Source organism: Mytilus californianus, unplaced genomic scaffold (genome assembly GCF_021869535.1).
Source record: "Mytilus californianus isolate M0D057914Y unplaced genomic scaffold, xbMytCali1.0.p SCAF_2, whole genome shotgun sequence".
Classification (NCBI taxonomy): Eukaryota; Metazoa; Mollusca; class Bivalvia; order Mytilida; family Mytilidae; genus Mytilus; species Mytilus californianus.
Window position 1 is genome coordinate 53,186,347 of NW_026262668.1, and position 21,992 is coordinate 53,208,338.

The following is a 21,992-nucleotide window of genomic DNA, read 5'->3' on the forward strand; positions in this document are numbered from 1 at the left end:
AATTATATTTGTGGTCATTGAATACTTATTATATTGTTTAAATTAGACACCTGTCCATTGTTAAAGAATGTATGTTGTCATTTTGATGTCGTTTGGTTATTAAAAATATGCCGTAGGGTTGCTGTCTATATGACGTATATTCAACATTGTATAGATAATGCCTGATCACTGGAGTCATACAATTTGTATCTAAATTGACATTTTAGTACTCAATGACAGACAAGATGAGTCTAATTCCAATACGTTGCACTGAGTTACTATAGCAACTATATACTAACTTCATTTGAATATGAATAAAAACATGAGATATCCCAGACCATGCAGCCTGTTATACTCAGAATTCGGAAACGTCAACGATTTTTTTTTTGTCTGAATTGAATATATTGACGTATAAATTGAGTTGGAGTAATAATGGACTTTTCCAAAAGACAGCAATAAAGCATGACTATCTTATTCCCTGTACTTATAATTTTGTGATTTATAATACTCCAAACAATATAACTACAACAAAATTGTACACTAACGTGAAGCAGAACTATTTTAGGGCTGTTATCTTAATGATGTATACTCCACATCTCCTTTATGTCACGAATTCAAAAGCCCTTTTGTGAATGCATATGTGCAATTGATATTCATACACATTATGCATTTACCTGTCAAAAATCAGGAGCCTGTAATTCAATGGTTGTCGTTGGTTGCTGTCTGTCATAATTGTTTTTCGTTTATAGTTTTGTCATCAATTGGTTATCTCGTTTTAATTGATTTACGTTTTGTCATGTCGTGGCCTTTCATAGCTGACTTTATTGTATGGATTTTGGTCATTGTTGGAGGCCGTGCGATGACCTGTACTTGCTTACATCTACGTCATTTGGACTCTGGTGAATATTTGTTTCATTTGCAATCACACCGAATCTCCAATTTTCATATCTGATTGATACGTCATTTTGTTTTAATGATTAATCAGTTATGCTTTTTTCGTGGTTAAATTTTGTTTGTAGCAAATTCATATTAGTTTCTCTCCAATCCCACTTGTAGATACAGTTTCTTTTTGTCTTTCCAGGAAAAAAATATGAATACGAAATTAGCAAAAAGATATGTTTATTACAGATTTATTACATCACAGTTAATAGACTAATGAAAGACATTGTATAAAAGGAAATTACTCTATGGTAACAAAATCGACAAACTTTATCTTACACAAAATAAATATAAAAAAATATTTTACATTATTTTTTCGCTTACTATAAAGTCACAGGCAACTTGAATACATATACATAACTGCAGTTTCGTAATAAGTGATTTATATTTCTTTTCCAACAGATTCATCTTTCAAGGGTAGCAATATTTTATTTGAAAAAAATATAATGTGTATATTACTTTAGATGTTCCAAAAGATAATATGTTCATTGATGATACATAAATTGGAGGGGGACTTCCTAAAGCATGTACAATTTCAATTCAAGACTATCTTATATGTTCTGCTTATAGTAACAATTAACAACCTATTAGTATATAAACTTCATTCATTGTACACGGAAAGACGATAATAAATAAAGTAACACTTCTCCGTTGTCAAGAAAATATCAACCGTTCATGATTAACGCTGATGATTAACTGTATAGTTATTTTGCTAAATGTGAAACAAACCAAATAAACAAATTGGCTGTATATCGGGTTCCAGTAGAGTACATCTAGGTCACTTTTAACCCTTTACACTAAGGTCTGAACATTTTAATGGTCACAGGTCGTTTTAAATCAGATGTCAGGTCGTAAGGTTGCAGATAGGATTTGACCATGTTCATGCCACATTTCGTATATTTTATTTCAAAAAATCTAATTCAAATGATTATCAAAATTGGTTTTACACACTGCAAGTTATATACATACAATTAAAAAAATGTCAAGAATGAAAAACTACATGCATGTAAAGTTGTCTCCGAAGGCCGGTGATCTCCATACATAAGGAGAAAATTGTTATATCTTTAATTATTGATAGGAAAATTAGTGCCGTATAATAACATTGTTTTTGATATGGTTTATTTCAACATTTCCCTTTCAAACACAAAAGCATGTGAAAAATTAGCTAACATCAAACGAATTCAGAGTATTGCAACATATGTAATGATAACATTTTACCTTACATTATGTAAATGTTTAAGTAACTATCTTCTGATATGCTTCGATTATCACCATGCAATAGATTTTTGTTCGGGCTGATATTCTATATCCAGTTATTTCCATTTCGATTTTTATCTTTTTCTTCGATTTAAGAATAAAAGTTTTCTTTTTGTCAGTTGAACACACTTTTTATTTTATACTTTAAGCATACTTGGATTGTATATATATTATATAAGTTTTTAAGGACTTATTTGGTATACGGCATTGAGACAACAACTGACGACACAAGAAACCAGTAGACATCTACATTTTAACCGGTCGACAAACAAGCACTATTTTAATACATATTATTACAGAATTACTTTTTATTAAATTGATTTATTGAATGTTGCTTACTTAACGTGCAGCGACCAATATTTCGTGCATATTTAAGACTTTTATTGTATGTCGCTCAATTACGTAGCAATAGAAAAGCCATATGCGCTGAGGTGATTATAATGGAACAATACACAGATAAATATGATAAATTTGATAAGATCTATTTCTTGGCACATTAAAAAAAACTCCATGACAAATAATGAAAGGAAAATAGTACAATAAAAATACAAAAATTCAAGAAAATAGCCTTTTACATGATTTCTATTAAACTTTTCTAGTCAGCTGTTTTATTTTTATTATTAACGAAAATACAAACAACAATAACAAAATAAATAAATAACTTAACAAAATATATTTAAGTTCAATCGTCCTCTGGTTTCTTTGGTGATACTGCTGTAAGTTTTTTCGTAATGAGCGCAATACCTCCTATGATTACAGCCAGGGTCACGGCACCAACTGCAGCAGCAATTCCGTAAGTAGCACCATCAGATAAAGAACTAGAATTTTCTTCCTGCAAACACATGAAAATAATTTATTAAAAAAGAGCTAATACTTTAGTATACCACGGATAAAATACTTAGAATTTAACTGTCTGAAAAAAATCTATAGGATTATCAATTGCGAAATGGCATGACGATTGTTTTTCTTATTCAATATTTTTGAATGAAACATGAATATTTTATCCGTGGTATGGTGGGAAATCTAATATGTCTGAAAAGAAATACTTTTTAAAAAATAGGCAAGACGTTAAAAAAATCCTTAACAATAATTCCTTAAGCATATACGTAAATGTAATATGTTTTATAAACACCTAAAAATAGTAATAAAAAAACAATAATAGTAATGTACATGAAACAATATATACAATATCTATATTTCTAACGAACGATGTATATTTTACCTTAGAAGATGATGGATTTTGCGTCGTTGTGGTTGTTGTATTACCGGCCTTTCCTGACTGTTTTGTCGTTTGATTTGGTGTTGACGTTACTAGAGAACTTGATCCTGCGGACAATTTGAGTGAAGTCGTTGCCATAAGAAAGGTTGTTTTTCTAGACAAAAAAGTCAATGTAGACGTAGGTGTCAATGTGGTAGTGGTGGTGGTGGTTGTAGTTGTACAAGGATTAATTGCGTCATATGTTGGATCAATTGGTATGTCACATGAGCTTGTGAGATTTTTCAAATCCTTTACATAAATTGTCACATTTTTTCGACAGCAGTCAATGCTACAAATATACAAATGTATAGATATTAATACAATGTTATGTCCATTGCGATGCCGCTTTACATATATTATTCAAAAATTTGAATTGCAACACAATTGAAGCAAAACAGTGAGTCAGAACTTCTTATACTTTTCCCAGGCAATTCTTTCGAAAATATAAACTGTTTAAATAAAACATTTGCATGGTTATTAGGCAAAAATTGGCAACACAGTCTTCAAATAACAGATACCCAATCACGTAAACTATAAAGAAAATATATTTTTTCTGTTCCAAGACAACATTACTAGTGCCCCTGCCTGTTAGAAAAAGTTGACAAGTTTATGTTATTGTAACTTTGCAAAGTTGATTGTGATACCGCTTCTAATTGTATTATGTTTATGTAAATGTCTTTTGTGTGTTTTCTATAGTGTCTTAAGTCTGTTGTATGAAATGCAAGGCTAAAGTGGTCTGCTAGGTATATCATTATTGGTATAAGAAAAAAACGGTTTAGTGTATATTATTTTAATTCTGTACTCTACATTTATGCATTTCAATTATTGAGATGATTTGCATTGAATATTTGTTTTAAACAACCATATATTTACATTTATGCATTTCAATTATTGAGATGATTTGCATTGAATATTTGTTTTAAACAACCATATATTTACATTAATGTTGCTGTAACTCTTCCTTTGGCTTTGACCAGTCCTTTCAAAAAACCATGCACTTGCAGCGAATTAGGTGGAGAGTTTGGTGCTGTTATTTCTGATAACCCATCACCTTCATCCCATAACTCTGCTATGACAAAAGCATTCATTTTACTACATTTACATGGATCGTTGCAAGAGATAGAAGCGGTCGTCACGTTACAAACAGGTGGAATTTTGTCAACCTTCTACAAAATAAAGCAAGCATAAAATAAATATTGTAATTACCATGAATCTTTTCAACGAATATCACGTGTTTTGAATAAAAACCTGTATTTATGAATTCAGCTATTGTACCAAGTTAGGAATATGATAGTTGTTTTCCATTCGTTTGATGTTTTTGAGCTTTTGATTTTGCCATTTGATAAGGGAATTTCCGTTTTTAATTTACCTTGGAATTCGGTATTTTTGTTATTTTACTTTTCACTGTAGTTTGCAGAACAGAAAGCAGAAGGTCTTTGCACTCCCCTCCAATTCAGAGTGAAAACCACAATTGTTTTTCGTGATAAATCTTTAGCCGAAAATTAAAAATAGAATAATCCATCGTAAGATAAAGTTTGTTTGTCGTTAAATTTTAGAGAATGAAAACAGAATAGACAAACAAAAGACCGTGACACATTTACACAGAGGAGTCAGTTATATCCTACACGAACTTCTTAAAGCTTTGAAATGAGTTCAGATGTTTCCGCTGATCAATCACTTCCTACTTAATTACTTGGACCATTAATGACATATGACAATCTTCATTTGAACTTTGGTGGATAGTTATCTCATTGGCAATCATACCACATCTCCTTATTTTTATATTGTGATAAGGAACAACAACACATTCTGTATTGCCAGTTTGAGCGGCCCTGATCATTTTTGCATTTAAAGCTTCAGTTTATCTTTATCTTTTATAGTTTTCAAAATATTGTTGAAAATACTAAAATTAATAAACAAAATCACCGTTTAGGGATAATATCTCATATAAGGAGTCGATATTCGAAAATATTGTCATGCTATTCATTTTTGTTGTTTTTAAGATTATAGCCAAAAACACAAAAAATATAATTGTGTAAAAATCGTAACTATACAGCGAAAGTTCCCATTAGGAGTAGACTTTGGACTTTTGGTCAATGATATAATTTTAGTTGTTAATTTTTCTCATTAACAATTTTCTATTTTTCAACAGTTTCAGCCAAAAAAAAAAACGCCAAAAAATGGGTAAAAATCTTAATTGATGGACAAGAACTCATATAAGATGTTGATTCAGTAGTTTGGGTATTTTGATCTTTTTTTTATATTGTCTATCTATTACAATTTTTTAGATTAGAGCCAATAATGGCTAAAAATTATCATTGAAGGGCGACAATTCCTAAAAGAAATTGACTGTAGATTTCGGTCGATTTCATTATTTTATTTGTTGATCTTATTTTGCAGATCATTTTTCCAGTGTACATTATCTTTATATTAACAATTGTTTTTCGCAATAATGAACAAAAGGTGTCATGAAAGGACAATCTTTCTTTAAACAGTTGATGATTTCGACTAATTTGCAAATCTTGCCTTGGTGATCTTTGCTGTTGATGTAGACATTGTTGATGTTGATGCAGGTGGTGTTGTTGTTGTGGTGGAAGTGGTGGTTGTAGTTGTACAAGGATTAATTGCGTCATATGTTGGATCTATTGGTATGTCACATGAGCTTGTAAGATTTTTCAAATCTTTTACATCAATAGTCACATTTTTTCGACAGCAGTCAATGCTACAAATATAAAAATGTATAGATATAGATACGATGTAATGTTTATTGCGATGCTGCGTAAGATGTTATATTTTAAAATAGGAATTGAAACACAATTCAAGCAAAAATGTGAGTCAGAATTTCGGATACTTTTCCCAGGCAACTCTTGCGAAACTGTGAACTTTTCAAATAAAATGATTTCATGGTTATTTAGGGGAAAATTTGTTTCATCGTAATTTGAATATAGTGTATATAACAATAACAAACCACTTAACTTTAAGTTGGGACCAAAACTTAACATCTAAGTATATTGCAGAACCATTTAAGGCAACATACTTAGATGACCAATTAGTGGCAATAAAGATGAAAATTACAACTAAATCATTGGGGAATACGAACTGATAAATGATGAGTTAAGTTACAGAATCGTCTGGTTTTTTTTCCTAAGAAAGCAACCTTTTTCACATCTAATATTTTAAAAACAAACTTAACGTCTGTCAAATAACATTAATATCCGGCATTTGAAATATTATACGTTAGCTATCAGTCCATATAACATAGATTTGTTCTGTTTTAAAATACAATTTCTAACTCCCTTGCCTGTTAAAAAATTTGATTTTCATTTTTCAAAAAAACAAATTTAACATTAGTTCACTTTGCAAAGTTGATTGTGATGACGTTTCTAATTGTATTATGTTTATGTAAATGTCTTCTGTGTGTTTTCTATAGTTTCTTTAGTTTGTTGTATAAAATGCAAGGCTAAAAAGAATTAAAGTGGTAATATAAATAGGTATATGAAAAGTGCATATTGTTTTAATTCTTTCCTCTAAATATATGCATTTAAATTATTGAAATGATTTGCATATAAATTGATTTTATACAAACATATTTACATTAGTGTTGCTGTAACTCTTCCTTTGGCTTTGACCAGTCCTTTTGAAAAACCATGCACTTGCAACGAATTAAGTGGAACATTTGATGCTGTTATTTCTGATAACCCGTCACCTTCATCCCACATCTCTGCTATGACAACCGCATTCATTGTACTACATTTACACGGATCGTTGCAAGAAATAGAAGTGGTCGTCACGTTACAAGTAGGTGGAATTGTGTCAATTTTCTGCAAAATAAAGCAAACATAAAATAAATATTCTGTTTACCACGAATCTCTTCGAAGAATATCACGTGTTTTAAAAGAAAACCTTCATTTTTAAATTTGCAGAACAGAAAGCAGAAGGTCTTCGTTCTTCCCTCCCACTCAGAGTCAAAAGAACGATTTTTCTTCATGATAACTGTATAGCCAAAACATTTAAAAAATAATCCATCGTAAGAAAAAGTTGGTTTGTCTTTTAATTTCACATTTTAAAGAAGGAAAATGGAACAGACAAACAATAGACCGTGAAACTTTTATACAGAAGAGTCGATTATATCCTACACGAACTTCTCAAAGCTTTGAAATGAATTCAGATGTTCCCGCTGATCAATCACTTCCTACTTAATTACTTGGATCCTTTATGACATGGAACAATCTTGTGATAAGTCTACCAACAACGACAACAAATTCTGCATTGCCAATTTGAGCGTCCCTGATCATTTTTGCATTCAAAGCTTCAGTTTATCTTTATCTTTTATAATTTAAAAAATATTGTTAAAAATACTAAAATTAGTAAAACAAAATAACCGTTTAGGGACAATAAATCATATAAGGAGTCGATATTCGAAAATCTTGTAATGATGATCATGTTTACTGTTTTTAAGATTATAGCCAAAAACACAAAAAATATAATTGTGCAAAAATCGTAATTGAACAGCAAAAATTCTCATAAGGAGTAAGCTGACGATTTCGGTCAATGATCTTATGTTTTGCTGAAGATTTTTTCTCGTTAACAGTTTTTCTCTATCTTCTACAGTTTTGGCCAAAAAAACGCCAAATAACGGTTAAAAATCTTAATTGATGGGCAAAAACTGCTACAAGATTTTGATTGATTAGTTTGGCTACGTTGATCAATTTGTTGATCTAGTCTATCTATACTGATATTCATGGTCATAGCCAAAAATGGCTAAACAATATCACTGAAGGGCGATTTCTGTCAATTTCTTTGTTTGTTATCTTATTTTGCAGATCACTTTTGCATTGTCCGCTTTCGCTCTTTAAACGATGGTTTCCGCAAAATTGGTCAAATATTGTAGTGAAAGGACAATAAATACATCATAGATGCCAGGATTAATTTTTCTACGCCAGAATATCGTTTCGTCTACAAAAGACTCATCAGTGACGCTCGAATAAAAAAATAAATAGAAAATACGAAGATGAAGAGCTTTGAAGACCCTAAATTCCGAAAGATTTTGCCAAATACACCAAATGTCATCTATTCCTGGTGAAGAAAATCCTATTTTTTTTCTTCAAAATTTCAAAGTCTTGTAAACAGTTAGCTTATAGCAATGACCGTATCAATACATACAGATGGTATTTTTTGGAATTAATATTGATTCACTCATAGGGTCTTTGCATCGGAAATAAACACATTTATTCTAAAACCAATTGTTGGCATGATACCGGTTATGTTCTTCTCATATATTTTATGATGGTATGATATTAAACCCCTTACGGGAGGGATTGGGCTTGATTTTCATATGATGAAGACATAATCTTTCAATCAGTTTAATTGAGGTCTGGAGCTGGCATGTCAGTAACTGCTAGTAGTCTTTTGTTAATTTGTGTTCATCATTGTCATTTTGCTTAGTTTCTTCTGTTACCCATTCTAACATCGGACTCGGACTTCTTTTTAACTGAGTTTACCTGTGCGTATTGCTGTGTGTTTGTTTATTCAACATTGGCACGAGGTATAGGGGAGGGTTGAGATCTCACTAAACATGTTGAATAGGAACCTCTGGCCTTTGTTAGTCTTGTATGATTTTTTTTTAAATTTTGGTTCATTTAGATGTTTTGGAGTTAAGTGTGACGTCCATTTTCGTTGAACTAGTATACGTTATCGTTTAGGGGCCAGCTGAAACCCGCCTCCGGGTGCGGGATTTTCGCGCTGTGTTGAAGACCCATTGGTGGCCTTGTGCTGTTTTATGCCTGTTGGTCGGGTTGTCTCTTTGACACATTCCCCGTTTCCATTCTCAATTTTATATATTTAGTTGACTGATGATTTCGACTATTTGACTTTATTTGCAAATCTTGCCTTGGTGATCATTGTTGTTGATGTAGATATTGTTGATGTTGATGCAGGTGTTGTTGTTGTTGTGGTGGTGGTGGTTGTAGTTGTACAAGGATTAATTGCGTCATATGTTGGATCTATTGGTATGTCACATGAGCTTGTAAGATTTTTCAAATCTTTTACATCAATGGTCACATTTTTTCGACAGCAGTCGATGCTACAAATATACAAATATATAGATATAAAATACACGTTTATGTTTATTGCGATGCTGCGTAACATATTTCATTCAAAAATTGGAATTGCAACAAAACTGAAGCATTTGTGAAAACATTTTTTGCAAAACGGACTTCAAATATAGTATATATAACAAATAAATAACCACGTAAATTTAACCGGGGATCAAAACAATGAGTACATTTCAGATTAAGGCATACACACTTAGATGACCTATAAGTAGCAATACAAATGGAAAATTAGAACTAAATCATTGGGGAATGCGGACTATAAATGAGTTTTGTTGAAGAATCAATTGGTATTTTTTTCAAGAAAACAACATTTTCACATCTAGAATTGAAAAGAAAATCTAAAACCAAGATAGTATACGTGTGTCAAATAAGATTGATATCAGACATTTGACATATTATGCGTTAGCTATCATTCTATACAACATAGATTTTTTTCAGCTCAATACAGTTTAACTGGTGCATAAAGGCAACAGTAGTACACCGGTGTTCAAAAGTCACAAACGATTGAGAGAAAACAAATACCCTTCTCTGTTAGAAAAGTTAATTTTCATTTTTCTTAATAACAAATTATATCTAAATGCCACCTTGAAGTTGATTGTGATTTCGCTTTAAATTGTATTATGTTTATGTAAGTGCCTTTTGTGTGTTTTCTGTAGTTTTCTTTTCTTTATTGTGTACATTCAAGACTTAAAAGCATGAATATGATCTAAAAGGTTATTCATTTTTCGTATAAAGATAACAAACAGTGCATATTTTTCTTAATTCTTTACTCCAAATTTATGCAATTAAGTTATTGGGATGATTTGCATTGAATATTGAATTTATACCCAAAAAAAAAGTAAGATAACAAAAATACCGAACTCCAAGGAAAATTCAAAATGGAAAATCCCTTACCAAATGGCAACTCAAAATTAAAGCTCAAACACATCATATACTCACATTAATGTTGCTGAAACTTTTCCTTTAGCTTTGACGAGTCCTTTCGAAAAACCATGCACTTGTAGCGAATTAAGTGGAGTATTTGGTGCTGTTATTTCTGATAACCCCTCACCTTCATCCCATATCTCGGCTATGACAAAAGCATTCATTTTACTACATTTACACGGATCGTTGCAAGAAATAGAAGTGGTCGTCACGTTACAAACAGGTGGAATTTTGTCAACCTTCTACAAAATAAAGCATACATAAAATAAATATAGAGTTTTCCACGAATCTCTTCAATAAAAGTCATGTGTTTTGAAAGCAAACCTTCAGTTCTTATTTCAGATCTTCCACTGTACTTCGCAGAACAGGAAATAGGAGGTCTCTGTGTACTCCCCTCCCACTCAGAGCCAATAGCACGATTATTTCTCATGATCAATTTTGAGCCAAAAATTAAAAACGATCCATTGTAAGATAAGTTTTGTTTGCCGTTTAAATTTACATTTGAGAGTAAGAAAAGGGAACCGAAAACCCATAGTCCGTGAACCATTTAGACAGAAGAATAAATTATAATATTCACACACTTCTTAAAACTACGAAATGAATTCAGATGTTCCCGACGATCAAGCACTTCCTACTCCATTACTTGGACCCCTTATGACATGTAAAAATCATGTGATAGGTCATATTAACAAGGACTTTTTCAATTTGAGCGCCCTTAAAGGCAATGTTGTTCAAATGCAGAAAGAAAGATAAGTGTATAAAATAAAATTAATTGTTTAAAATTTGGGTTTCAGGCCATAACTTCTGTAAGCCGTCGATTTGCGATTTCAATCATATAGACTTATTTGTAGATCTTGTGTTTCTGATCATTTTTGCTGTTCAAAGCTTCAGTTAATCTTTTATAGTTTTCAATATATCGTTTAAAAAGCACTAAACTGGTTTAAAATTACATTTAAGGACAAAAAAGCATATAAGGAATCGATTGATGAATTCGTCCATTTAACTTATTCGAAGATCTTGTCATGGTGATCATTATTGTTGTTTTAACATTATAGCTAATAACACAAAAAAGTAATGGGTATAAATCGTAAGTGAACAGCTTATACGGACTAGACTGACAATTATGATCAATGATCTTATGTTTCTTCTTGTAAACAGTTTTTATCTATTTTCTACAGCCTCGGTCAAAAATGCCCCAACTAATGGGCGAAAATCTTAGTTTGGCTATGTTGCTTAATTTGAAGATCTGGTCGTGCTGATCAATTTCACTGAATATTTTTCTCTCTATCTATTATGATTTTTAAGATAATAGCCAATAATGACTACACACTATCATTGAAAGACGATAGCTCATTTAAGGAGTTGGCAGTCGATTTTGGTCGTTTCCTTTATTTGTTGCGATTGTGTACGATTTCTCTCCATTTATGATGGTTTTCGCCAAAATGGACAAAAACTGTCCTGTAGGAACGATCATTCTTTAATGAGTTGACTGGTGATTTCGACTATTTGACTTATTTGTAGATCTTGTTATACTGATCATTGTTGTTTTTAAAATTGTTCCCTATCTATTATAGTTTTTAAGATTATATCCAAAACTACAAAAATGAGTAAAACAATAACAGTAACTGTTCCAGATGAACATTTCGACAATAAAGGTTTCTCCAGTGATGCTCGAGACCAAAATATTTAAAAATCTAAAAGTTTTAAAAAAAAACAAGAGCTTATAAATCAAGACAAAAAGTACAGCCAAAACCGGATAAGGGAGAATATTCCTTAATCTAGAATAATTTCCAAAATTTGTAACAGCCAATCGTCTTATAAGGGTAAGGATATAAGGAGATAACTTATGACTCTTGTCATTTGACTGTATAATACATCTTGTCTTGCAGATCATGTTTCCTGTTTATAGTTTCTCTCTATATATTAGCATGTTAAAGATAACAGCAAAACACGAAAAAAATGTTGAAAATGGTCATTTACGGGCAATAACTCCTATCAGGAATCATCTGACTATTTTGGTCAAAGGAAACAGTAGGTATACCTTTGCATTCTGAATATTTTTTTGCAGTCATAAATGTATAAGGTTTTAAAGTTATAAGTAACAACTCTCAAGAATCCATTTGTTCTATATATATAGCGTCTGTGGTTAGATTTGACGGCAAGTGGAATCAATAGACATATTTTGTATACCAGATAACCAAAGCAGGATTGTAGCCAAATTTGGTTCCAATGGGCAAAGTAGTTAAAGAGGTCTAGATTATTTTTTTTATCGACAACAGACAAGACAGACAGCAAGTGATGGCTATACTTTACATTGGCCATGGAGTTGCTTTTCAATAAATGCATGTTTGGCAAAAATCAGCACAAATGAATTTGGTCATCTGTGAAAAGCTAGTAGTATTTCGTACCCGAACAGAGGTAAAAAGTAAATGTAATGACTGTTAAATTATCAAATTGATATGCACACTTACTTTATCGTTTTACATACATGGGCTTCCAAGATATCACGAAAAAAGCTAGCCTTATCCTTTTACATCTTACGAGATAAAGAAATAACTTAATCTATTAAATGTTCATATTGAAGTTGCAACCAACGAAAATATTCGTTATATAACAAAATTGCATAGGTTTTTTACACAAACAACGATGAATTGCTGAGTCTTTCAAATGCACCAAGTAATTTTTACACGATTTGTAATTATGATTATACTAAGTTTGCAACTCTCGTATGCAACATTGTCTCGCCATTTTGTTTACTTCTTATCGGGGCCATATATAATCTTGTTGATTTGTCTTTAATTTCCCCTTTGGTCAATGGTTAAGACTTTAACTTTGAACACTAACTATAGGCCTAATACATTTGATATTTACTTTATTGTACTCTTGAAAAAAAAATCTGTTATACCGACCCTTTCTTCGACTGTCAGGTACGTTATGATTTGTTGAAACTTGCTGTGAGATCTTGTCGTAGCTGCTGGTTTAGCATTTAGTGTGATAGTACTGAAAAAAAAACAAATCGTAATCTTCAAAAAGTACTTTCCGCCCAGATGGCAATTCTTGCATTCTGCAAAGGTTTAAAGGGGCATTAGCTGTCAAATTCATGTTAACCGATTTGACTCAAATTCTCATATCTGATTTATAACATACTAAAACGTATATTCAAATTACAATAAATCTAAAATAAACAATTAACCATGCATGGACTCGATAATATATATCAATATTTCGTGTGTATTTTAGTCTAGACGCCATCTAGTTAACCATTGAGATGACCTCCGACGGTCATATAACCCGATATAAACATACATAAAAATATAAATAGACAGCGACCACGTGCAATTGGATTTTTTGTAGGTCTGTATGATTTTATGTTATAGATTAATCATCCTTTTTACCTGTTACTGAATGATATTTTGTGGATCGGATCAGTCATGAAATGGTTCGAATTCACCTTGTTTCACTTTCAATGTTGACATTCTTTTCCTTTTGATAGCTGAACACGCCTAGTACATGCGTAACTCAGCTCTAGCTAAGGGGTTAAATTGAAGTTCACATGAATACGGATTCACATGAGGTAGAATTGTTCACTTGTATGTTTATAATACATCAGCGATGTTTTTGAGCTTATTTTGACAAATTTGGGTCAAACTACATGTAACTGATGATAGCGAAACATAATTTCAAAATTAGGCTTTAATTTATACTTGAAACAAAAAGATTCGTATTAAAATTTTGTGTATCAATCGTAGCTAATGCCCCTTTAGCTGATAATTTTTGTTAATTACTAGTTCATAAAAAAAATTAATTGTGCTAAAGCTAATGCCGCAACTCCCACATGCAAATCAACCATAATCTCCTTTGGTTGGTTTTTTTTAAATGCCTTATTGGTTTTTATGCGCTTTACCTGATGACAGTTATTCAAGTAACGCGTTTAGTGCGCACGGGAATTATTTGGTTTGCTTTTATCAGGTATTAGAATTATGTATATGACTAACCTATTTGTTTTCTAACGTATTGCAAGCGTAATTATCATGTTAATTGATTTCCATAATATGAAGACAAATTTCTATAATTTTTTTATCTATTGTTTCTAAATTAACATTGATAAAGATTGATTGTTGGTATTTAACGCCACCTTCAGCACTATTGGCTATATCGGGGCGGTTAGTTTTTATTGGTGGCGGAAGCAGGAGTGCCAAAAAAAAATACCCCACCGATCTTCTGCAGGAAAATCACATTGATTAAAAACATTAAACCAGTCGTAAGGAGTACGTCTCTTATAGGGAAACAGGAAAAACAAAAGATTTGAAACTTAGAAACATATTATGATACCAAGGTTCAATAGAAAATTCCAAAAGACAAACAACAGTCAATAAAGCACCAAACGCTAATATAAATCCACTGGCATTACGTGTTGACCTCAAATATTTCGTACGGATAAGCAGTTATACAAAAAAGAGGATTGGGGATCTTATTCGTGATCGTCTATTAGTCAGATATTCACTAAATTTTAGAAAAATCTTCATGTTGTCCGAAAATCGTTTTTATGTTATAATGACTATCAATTCATTTACTTTTGGGTCGACGTATTACTTTTAATGTAAACCTGAGAAGCATTTACAATACAACAAATTCGGTGCGTTTTTTTTTTGGCAATTTCTATTCTCATTAAAACTGAGATAGTATTCGTTTATAGGCAAATAAAGTTATGCAAAATTTTTGATACCAGTTGTATTGCCCAAACTAAAACTCGAACATATATCATGTTATAGGGAATAAAAGCCGAAAAGCCAATTTATAAATGAATTAATATGAGTAGAGGTACCAATTGATTATACTGTTTACCTGAAAATTAACTACAAACATGTACACCTTGATTGAACGTGGGATTAAAAGATAAATATGTGAATAGTAATGACTTCACCTTAGATAACGCATATGAAGAACATATCTTGAAATCTTACATAACTTGTTTATGTTCTGCCGTTTCAATCACATTTAAATCAAGTCATGCCAGTATATAAATTATAAATGTGGTTTGAAGAACTCAATTGTTTATTTTAGATTGGAAATACTTGAACAGTTTTCGATATATTTGACAAATGATAAAAGAAAAAGGTGTCCATACCACGCTTGGAGTATCACATTTCCATGTTTAGTAAACCGTGTAATCGTGGTAAAAACGCTAATTGGGATATAATGTAAAACCTTCACATCATAAGGAACATGTGTACTAAATTTCAAGTCTCAACATCAAAGTAAAACTACATTAAACCAAAACTTTAACATGATACTGGACGGACACACGCACGCACAAACCAGAAACTATGCTTTTTTAAGCGAGGCATACAAATGAAACATAACTCTAACTTACGTGGTTTCTCCTTTTGTTTTGCCTCCGTGTATTGTAAAATAACTCGTCTGGTTTGTCCATGCCTTCAGATGAAATGTTCTAGATTTAATACCGACAGAAAAAGTTTTGTCGTCTTTTATTGTGACTATAACATCTTCATCCTGACTTCCAGCATTTGTTATGACAAATGTCACATTCAGATCCTCATTAAGGTACAATGGAACTATAAGATTTAATAAAAACAAAAAGCATCATTTGTTATGTTTAGAGGCTGTGTTTTTCAACAAACAATCGGCATTCCTAGGGGAATGAGCTGAACTGACTTGTTAATTTTTTTTTTCATTCAGGAGTTTCTTAGAAAGAATGAAAAGAAGCTAGCATCAAACTTTTATTTCACGTTCTGATATATAGATAATGTAATATCACTAAATAATACAAAGTTTGATTACTTTGTTTAACAAATCTATCCCATACAACTTGTAAAGGAGAGGTGAAAGATACCAAAAGAACATTCAAATTCATAAGTCGACAAAACTGACAACGCCATGGCATATAAAGAAAAAGACCAAAAGACAAACAACAGTATAAAAAAACAAATACAGAAAACTAAAGACTGAACAACACGAACCCCATCAAAAGCAGGGGTGATTTTGTAATAAAGGATACCACATAATTTCAGCTTCCCAATTGAAAACTTTCCATTACTATGTAGCAAAAGTGTATAGAGTATATATCCAGCTGATACGATATTCAAGAGCTTGTGTTTTCTATCATGATTTCCTTGATAGAGGGTGGCTGCTTACAACGAAGCTATTAAAACCAGGGTATCCAACTAAGAAAAATGAAATTTTCCCTTTGAAGAAATTTACAGACGCCATCACGAGTTGATTGACCGTTTTGGAATATCTGTTTCACATATATCTTTTTCATAGATGACAACATATATGTCCCAATTGTCGGAACCACAATCCCATCATCTTTTTCTTGAATGTGACATCACCGAATTAGACTCCTCACTGAATTTGTAATTACAAATTGAGAAATACGACGGATGTAGCATGAAAGCAAGATCTGCTTACCATTCCAGAGCAAATGAGCTCAGCCTGGTATTTGTTGGAGTTTGAGTTGCTTTTTTTTATGTCGTGTTTCCTAGACTGTCCTTTTCTTTCATCGTTTATTCGTGTTTTACCATGGCGTTATCTGTTTATTTTTACTTATGAGTTTGAAAATCCCTTTCAAATCTTCCGCATCTATTCTAAGGTTGTTTGATTGTCATGACTATAATTTATACAATAAATATTGACATAAGTTCGAAACTGTAAGAAGGGGCTAAACATTTATATAAATGTATTTTTCATTGAGATATCTCATACATTATTTAAAAACAAATAATACAAATTGCTTTGTTTATAATCGTTATTATATCAATTATTTGCCTCTTAAAGCATTTTCGTTAACTAATCTAATGGTTAATCTATTTATTTCATTTCTATTAACAATTGTTCATACCTTTTTCATGTAAATGGTCTAGTTTTATGTTAACTATTTCTATAACATCCCGATGCATCCGTACAAAATTTTTGCCTGTAGACTTTGTTGTCCCAACAGCTGCCAATTTGAAATACTGAAAATGTAGTAACCAAAACATTTTATTTCTTCATAATTCTTATATGATTTGCGTATCAGGAAATACGTTTATATCATTGGTCGAGAGTGCTTCCGGTAGTGGCTCTTGAAATTATTTATTTATCGATAGACGACGTTGACGGAACTACTTTTTGTAACCAAAGTAAACAAGATGACGGCGATAATAACACAAACCGGCTTGACGTTAAAAATATTTATTTTCACTTCGCGTTCATCGTTAAATTAAATAATAAACACAAAACATTCATAAGAATGATAATAAGATATTTTTGTAGTTTATTTTTATCAGACAGCAAGTTTCATGGAGTAAACTTTTTTGCGTTAAACAAAAAATATTTTCATACGCCAAGCCAATTCAATGACACAAAATATACAATTTACGTGTGATGGAGGCTACAAGTGGGGAAATTAAATTCCCTATCTCCGATTTAAAAGAATTATAAGGATTAAACGCATTTGTAAAGGAATTTGTTGGTGTATAAACTGGATCAAGTCACTCACAATTTTTTTTTTTTTATGAAATCGGTCATACTTAATTGATGTTGCTTAGTCTTTAAGATTTTATTTTTAATTTGCTTAGTACTGTGTTTTATTAATGCAAAAGCTGAATATATCATTGCTACAACAACATTTTAATAAACTTGTCATACCGAATACAGTGGGGATGACACTTACGCTCGGATAAAAAATTCAGGAAGCCATACAAAAATGTTTGCATGAGGGCCCTTAAATTTTATTTTAAGCACAATTACATTATCTATGTTCTTGCAAACTTTACAATAACAAGAATATGTGTTCATAGCCCACTATTCCCGCGCTCACACTACCACATTTGTATATTTAAGAAAGAGCGCAATCTGGATCAAAACCCTAATTTGGTATATATCTTAAATCAATAGTTCTAATAATAATGAACATATGTATTAACTTTAGGTTGATGTGATCACAGCAACAAATTAAAACCATCTTAAGTCTTAGCCTTATACGGGACGGAAGTGCTAGCGGTCTAACGATAACTCGGGGCTGAAAACATAATGCTCAGAACTATTGTGGGACATAAAAAAGATTATATAAAGGAGAAACAAAAGATACCAAAGGGATATTCAAACTCAGAAATAAAGCATGCAAACACAGGGGTATTGGTTTTCGTGTATTATGTCTGAAAGGCAATGTTGAGCAATTACCTGATGTGGAATCATAACAGTAGTTGTATAAAACCCTCGAGAGCTGCTTTTGTTCCTCTTTTGCAATGAATAATGTGATATTTCATTCCCATATACATTCAGTAGCGAAACAAAATCTAGGTCACCTATGCTGTTGTCGTTCATTTCAATTGCTAAGGTTACATTCTCATCTGAAAGAAATACAGAAAACCAAAATGAAAACAAAATTATAAATGCTTCAACAACAAAAAATTGTTTGTAAAGGTTAACCGCTTTTTGGTGCACGGGAATCGTGTTTATACTTTTATAAGCTACAAAGAAAAAATCCCTTATCGATAACAGATTTTTCCTTCAATGTGTGTGTATTTATTACCTTAAAAAAACAAATCTTTTACGGAGCTATGTTAAAACAAATACTCTCCGCAGTCCAATGACACTTAACAGGTTTTTAACCTTATATTTGACTATAAACTAGCAGGAAATTAATCGGAAACAAGAAACAGTAGTGTACTGAATTACCAAAACCAGTTTACGATTTTTAAAAGAAACAAACAAAATAAAAGCATGATGTACTAGAAAGAACTTCAAACGAACCGCAACTGGGTTTATCAACAGGATAAATGTCTTATGCTATGAACATGATGAACGACGTATTAGCCATGACAGTAAAAATGTTACGTTAGAGAAAAAGGACACAATCTGTAAATTTTCCGATCAGACGACTATTCTAGTTACTAAGTATACAAGACCAAATTACATCTGTAATCATATTGGAACAAAATGTGTAAGGTCTATTATCTATACTATAGTTCGATGATTGATTGTCATACAAATAAACTCTGCTCTCAGCTCAACTTTGTTAATTTCGTATCGTTATAATGCATAGGTAACAGCCAGCAGTAAAACATTTCACTCATCTCGGATACAATAATCTGAATCGAGGCTATGTTCCAATCATCCTGTCCTCATTTTCCCTCATTTTTAACCTTCAGTAGGATCTGAGATCATCCCTTGATTCTGTTGGGATTGGTGTTACGCAGTCTTTAGTTTTCTATGTTGTGTTTTGTATACTGTTGTTTGTCTTTTGGTCTTTTGATCTTTCCTTCTTTTCTTTTTTTTGCCATTACGGTTTGAGTTTGAGTTTGAATGTCACTTTGGTATCTTTCGCCTCTCTTTTAGCGTCGTTTAATAATTCAAACAAGTTTGGCGAGGAAGACCCGAACTCACATGCCCGAGTTTAGCACTACATGTTACTACAAAGATGGTAAGCTGATCCTGATACTATGGAATCAATATTGTACCAATTTTCAATGATTTCGTGGATATAGGTGTACAGCAAATTTAAAGGCATACGATACAAAAAAATCCTTCTTAAACTTTTGACACAACTTTAATTTGTCTATGCATTTTCGAAATATGCAAGGAAGGATATACCGTCATGACCTACTTTTCGAGATATTTCAGTTTGACTTCGCATGTTTCATGTAAAAACACAAAATTTCATTGTTCAATACTTTTCCCCAAAAAAAACCCCAACTTTCAAACGGGAAGAGATATTTTCACCAAGTGTCTCACAACGTTCTTCTTGATTTAAATAAAATAAAAGTATAGTGCAAAGGACATATTTTCTATAGGCTTGTATTTTATTGACTTTGGCAAACATTGGTAACCAAACATATTTTCTATAGGCATGTATTTTATTGACTTTGGCAAACATTGGTAACCACGGAAATAAACGAAGCCACAGTACTGTCATTGATAAGTTGGTTTCTACGTTTAAAAATTGTGTCTTTGCAAAAACTAAAATTTATATTGATATCTGATTATTTAGTTATGTATTTTGTTCGATTGCTTCACACTCCTTTTATTGATACTCATCGATGGATATCGATAGTACAATCATATGCATGTATTATCAGAAAACAAACAAACATAAAAATAGTCTTACCTGGAATGGGTCTTCCATGAATTTGATAGTAGGAAAAACTTGATGCATCGTATGCCATTATCTTTGCGTTAAAATCAAGTGTGCTTTGAGCTGTAACCTCAACATCCCACTCATTCATATCATTCTTACGTAACGACCAACTGCCAGCTTTAGGATGCTGTTGAAAAAAATTAGTATTTTACTTATTTATATGAAAAATGTAAAGCGGTTTCCGTGTGCATGATTTTAAGGATCAAAACTTGTGGACAGCCAAACAGGAATCGAAATGCCCAAAACAGTAAAGGGAAAACCATCTGAGAGCAGCTTTTCCAGCAGAATTGCCAATTTAATTTCGGTTTAATCTATAAACTGTACATTTACTGTCAGATTGAATCATCAAATACATGCTTATAAGAAAAAAATATTTATGGACAATGTCACTCGACAAGCAGTTTAGCAGCAGCGCACCAACCAACTGGTAGTTACACAAACCTGTTATCCCAATTATACGTCACGTGTTTTGGAATATATGTTATCTTGTAAATGATAATAACACCTTCAATTGTTTTAGCTTTCGAAGCGCTTTTCTGAATTGACCTTCATTAGATATGCCTAAACATTTGACAACCAGGGATTTATAAATACATAGAAATTTATGACTAGAAGGGACATAAAAAGAAAAGTCAAATACATTTATGGTCAAAATTTGCATTCGAGACAAAAGGTTTGGAAAAAAATATATTAACAAAACAACAAAACAAAAATAGCCTTCCCAGAACAGTTAAATAAGAGGCAAAACTAGCTAGTCGAAATCATTTTAAACCAATAAAGATTTTTTTAAAAACCAAGGAAATTACTCCAAACAGAGTAAAACGAGAAATATCGACAGGGCAAGCGTATTCTGCAATGTACCAATCACCCTACAAGCGAAACCACACTCATTCAAATAAAAATAAACATAAATTTGGTATATTTGAAATGTTTTCTGGATTCACCTCCAAATACGAATATTGTTTTATTTAAATTTTCTGTGTCAAATCTTTTTAGATTTCATTTTAAATTTAAGAAAAACACCTCCCTCATTTTTGTACTTTGAAGTTTTATAAAAGGAAGTAAAGTGTACGCACTTTTTTTCAACAACAAAGAAGTTTGATTCAATGCTTTATTAATGATATTACATGCTTTTGAAACGAACTTTATTTGATTGAAGATGTAAAGAATATTACAATTTGACATCGATAAACGAATTCACTAACTATAAAGAATGCACGATCCTAAAATTTAAAAATTGAATTAAGTAAAATAATTAGAAATTATTTATCCATATCAAACGTATTTTTAATATGACATTGAAATGAATAAACCAATGAATGCCCATCCAAGTCGTGTAGCCGTTGTGTCAATCATCTTGATCATATTTTCCTATTTCTAA

General features: G+C 31.6%; 2 protein-coding genes across 2 annotated transcripts; both read right to left on the reverse strand.

Annotated features, from left to right (window-relative positions):
• Positions 1–1,092: 1,092 nt before the first annotated feature.
• Positions 1,093–4,585, reverse strand: LOC127730023 (protein let-653-like). The gene is made up of 3 exons (XM_052238072.1): positions 4,373–4,585; positions 3,398–3,722; positions 1,093–3,007 (listed from the first exon to the last, which is right to left on the reverse strand). Exons 1-3 carry the CDS (start codon positions 4,519–4,521, stop codon positions 2,858–2,860), a joined length of 624 nt encoding a protein of 207 aa, XP_052094032.1. The 5' UTR covers positions 4,522–4,585; the 3' UTR covers positions 1,093–2,857.
• A 4,710-nt stretch (positions 4,586–9,295) lies between these two features.
• On the reverse strand, positions 9,296–20,726 carry LOC127728987 (uncharacterized). The gene is made up of 7 exons (XM_052236562.1): positions 20,582–20,726; positions 18,655–18,824; positions 17,333–17,447; positions 15,845–16,046; positions 13,380–13,470; positions 10,486–10,712; positions 9,296–9,515 (listed from the first exon to the last, which is right to left on the reverse strand). Exons 1-7 carry the CDS (start codon positions 20,697–20,699, stop codon positions 9,296–9,298), a joined length of 1,143 nt encoding a protein of 380 aa, XP_052092522.1. The 5' UTR covers positions 20,700–20,726.
• Between the last annotated feature and the right edge of the window lie 1,266 nt (positions 20,727–21,992).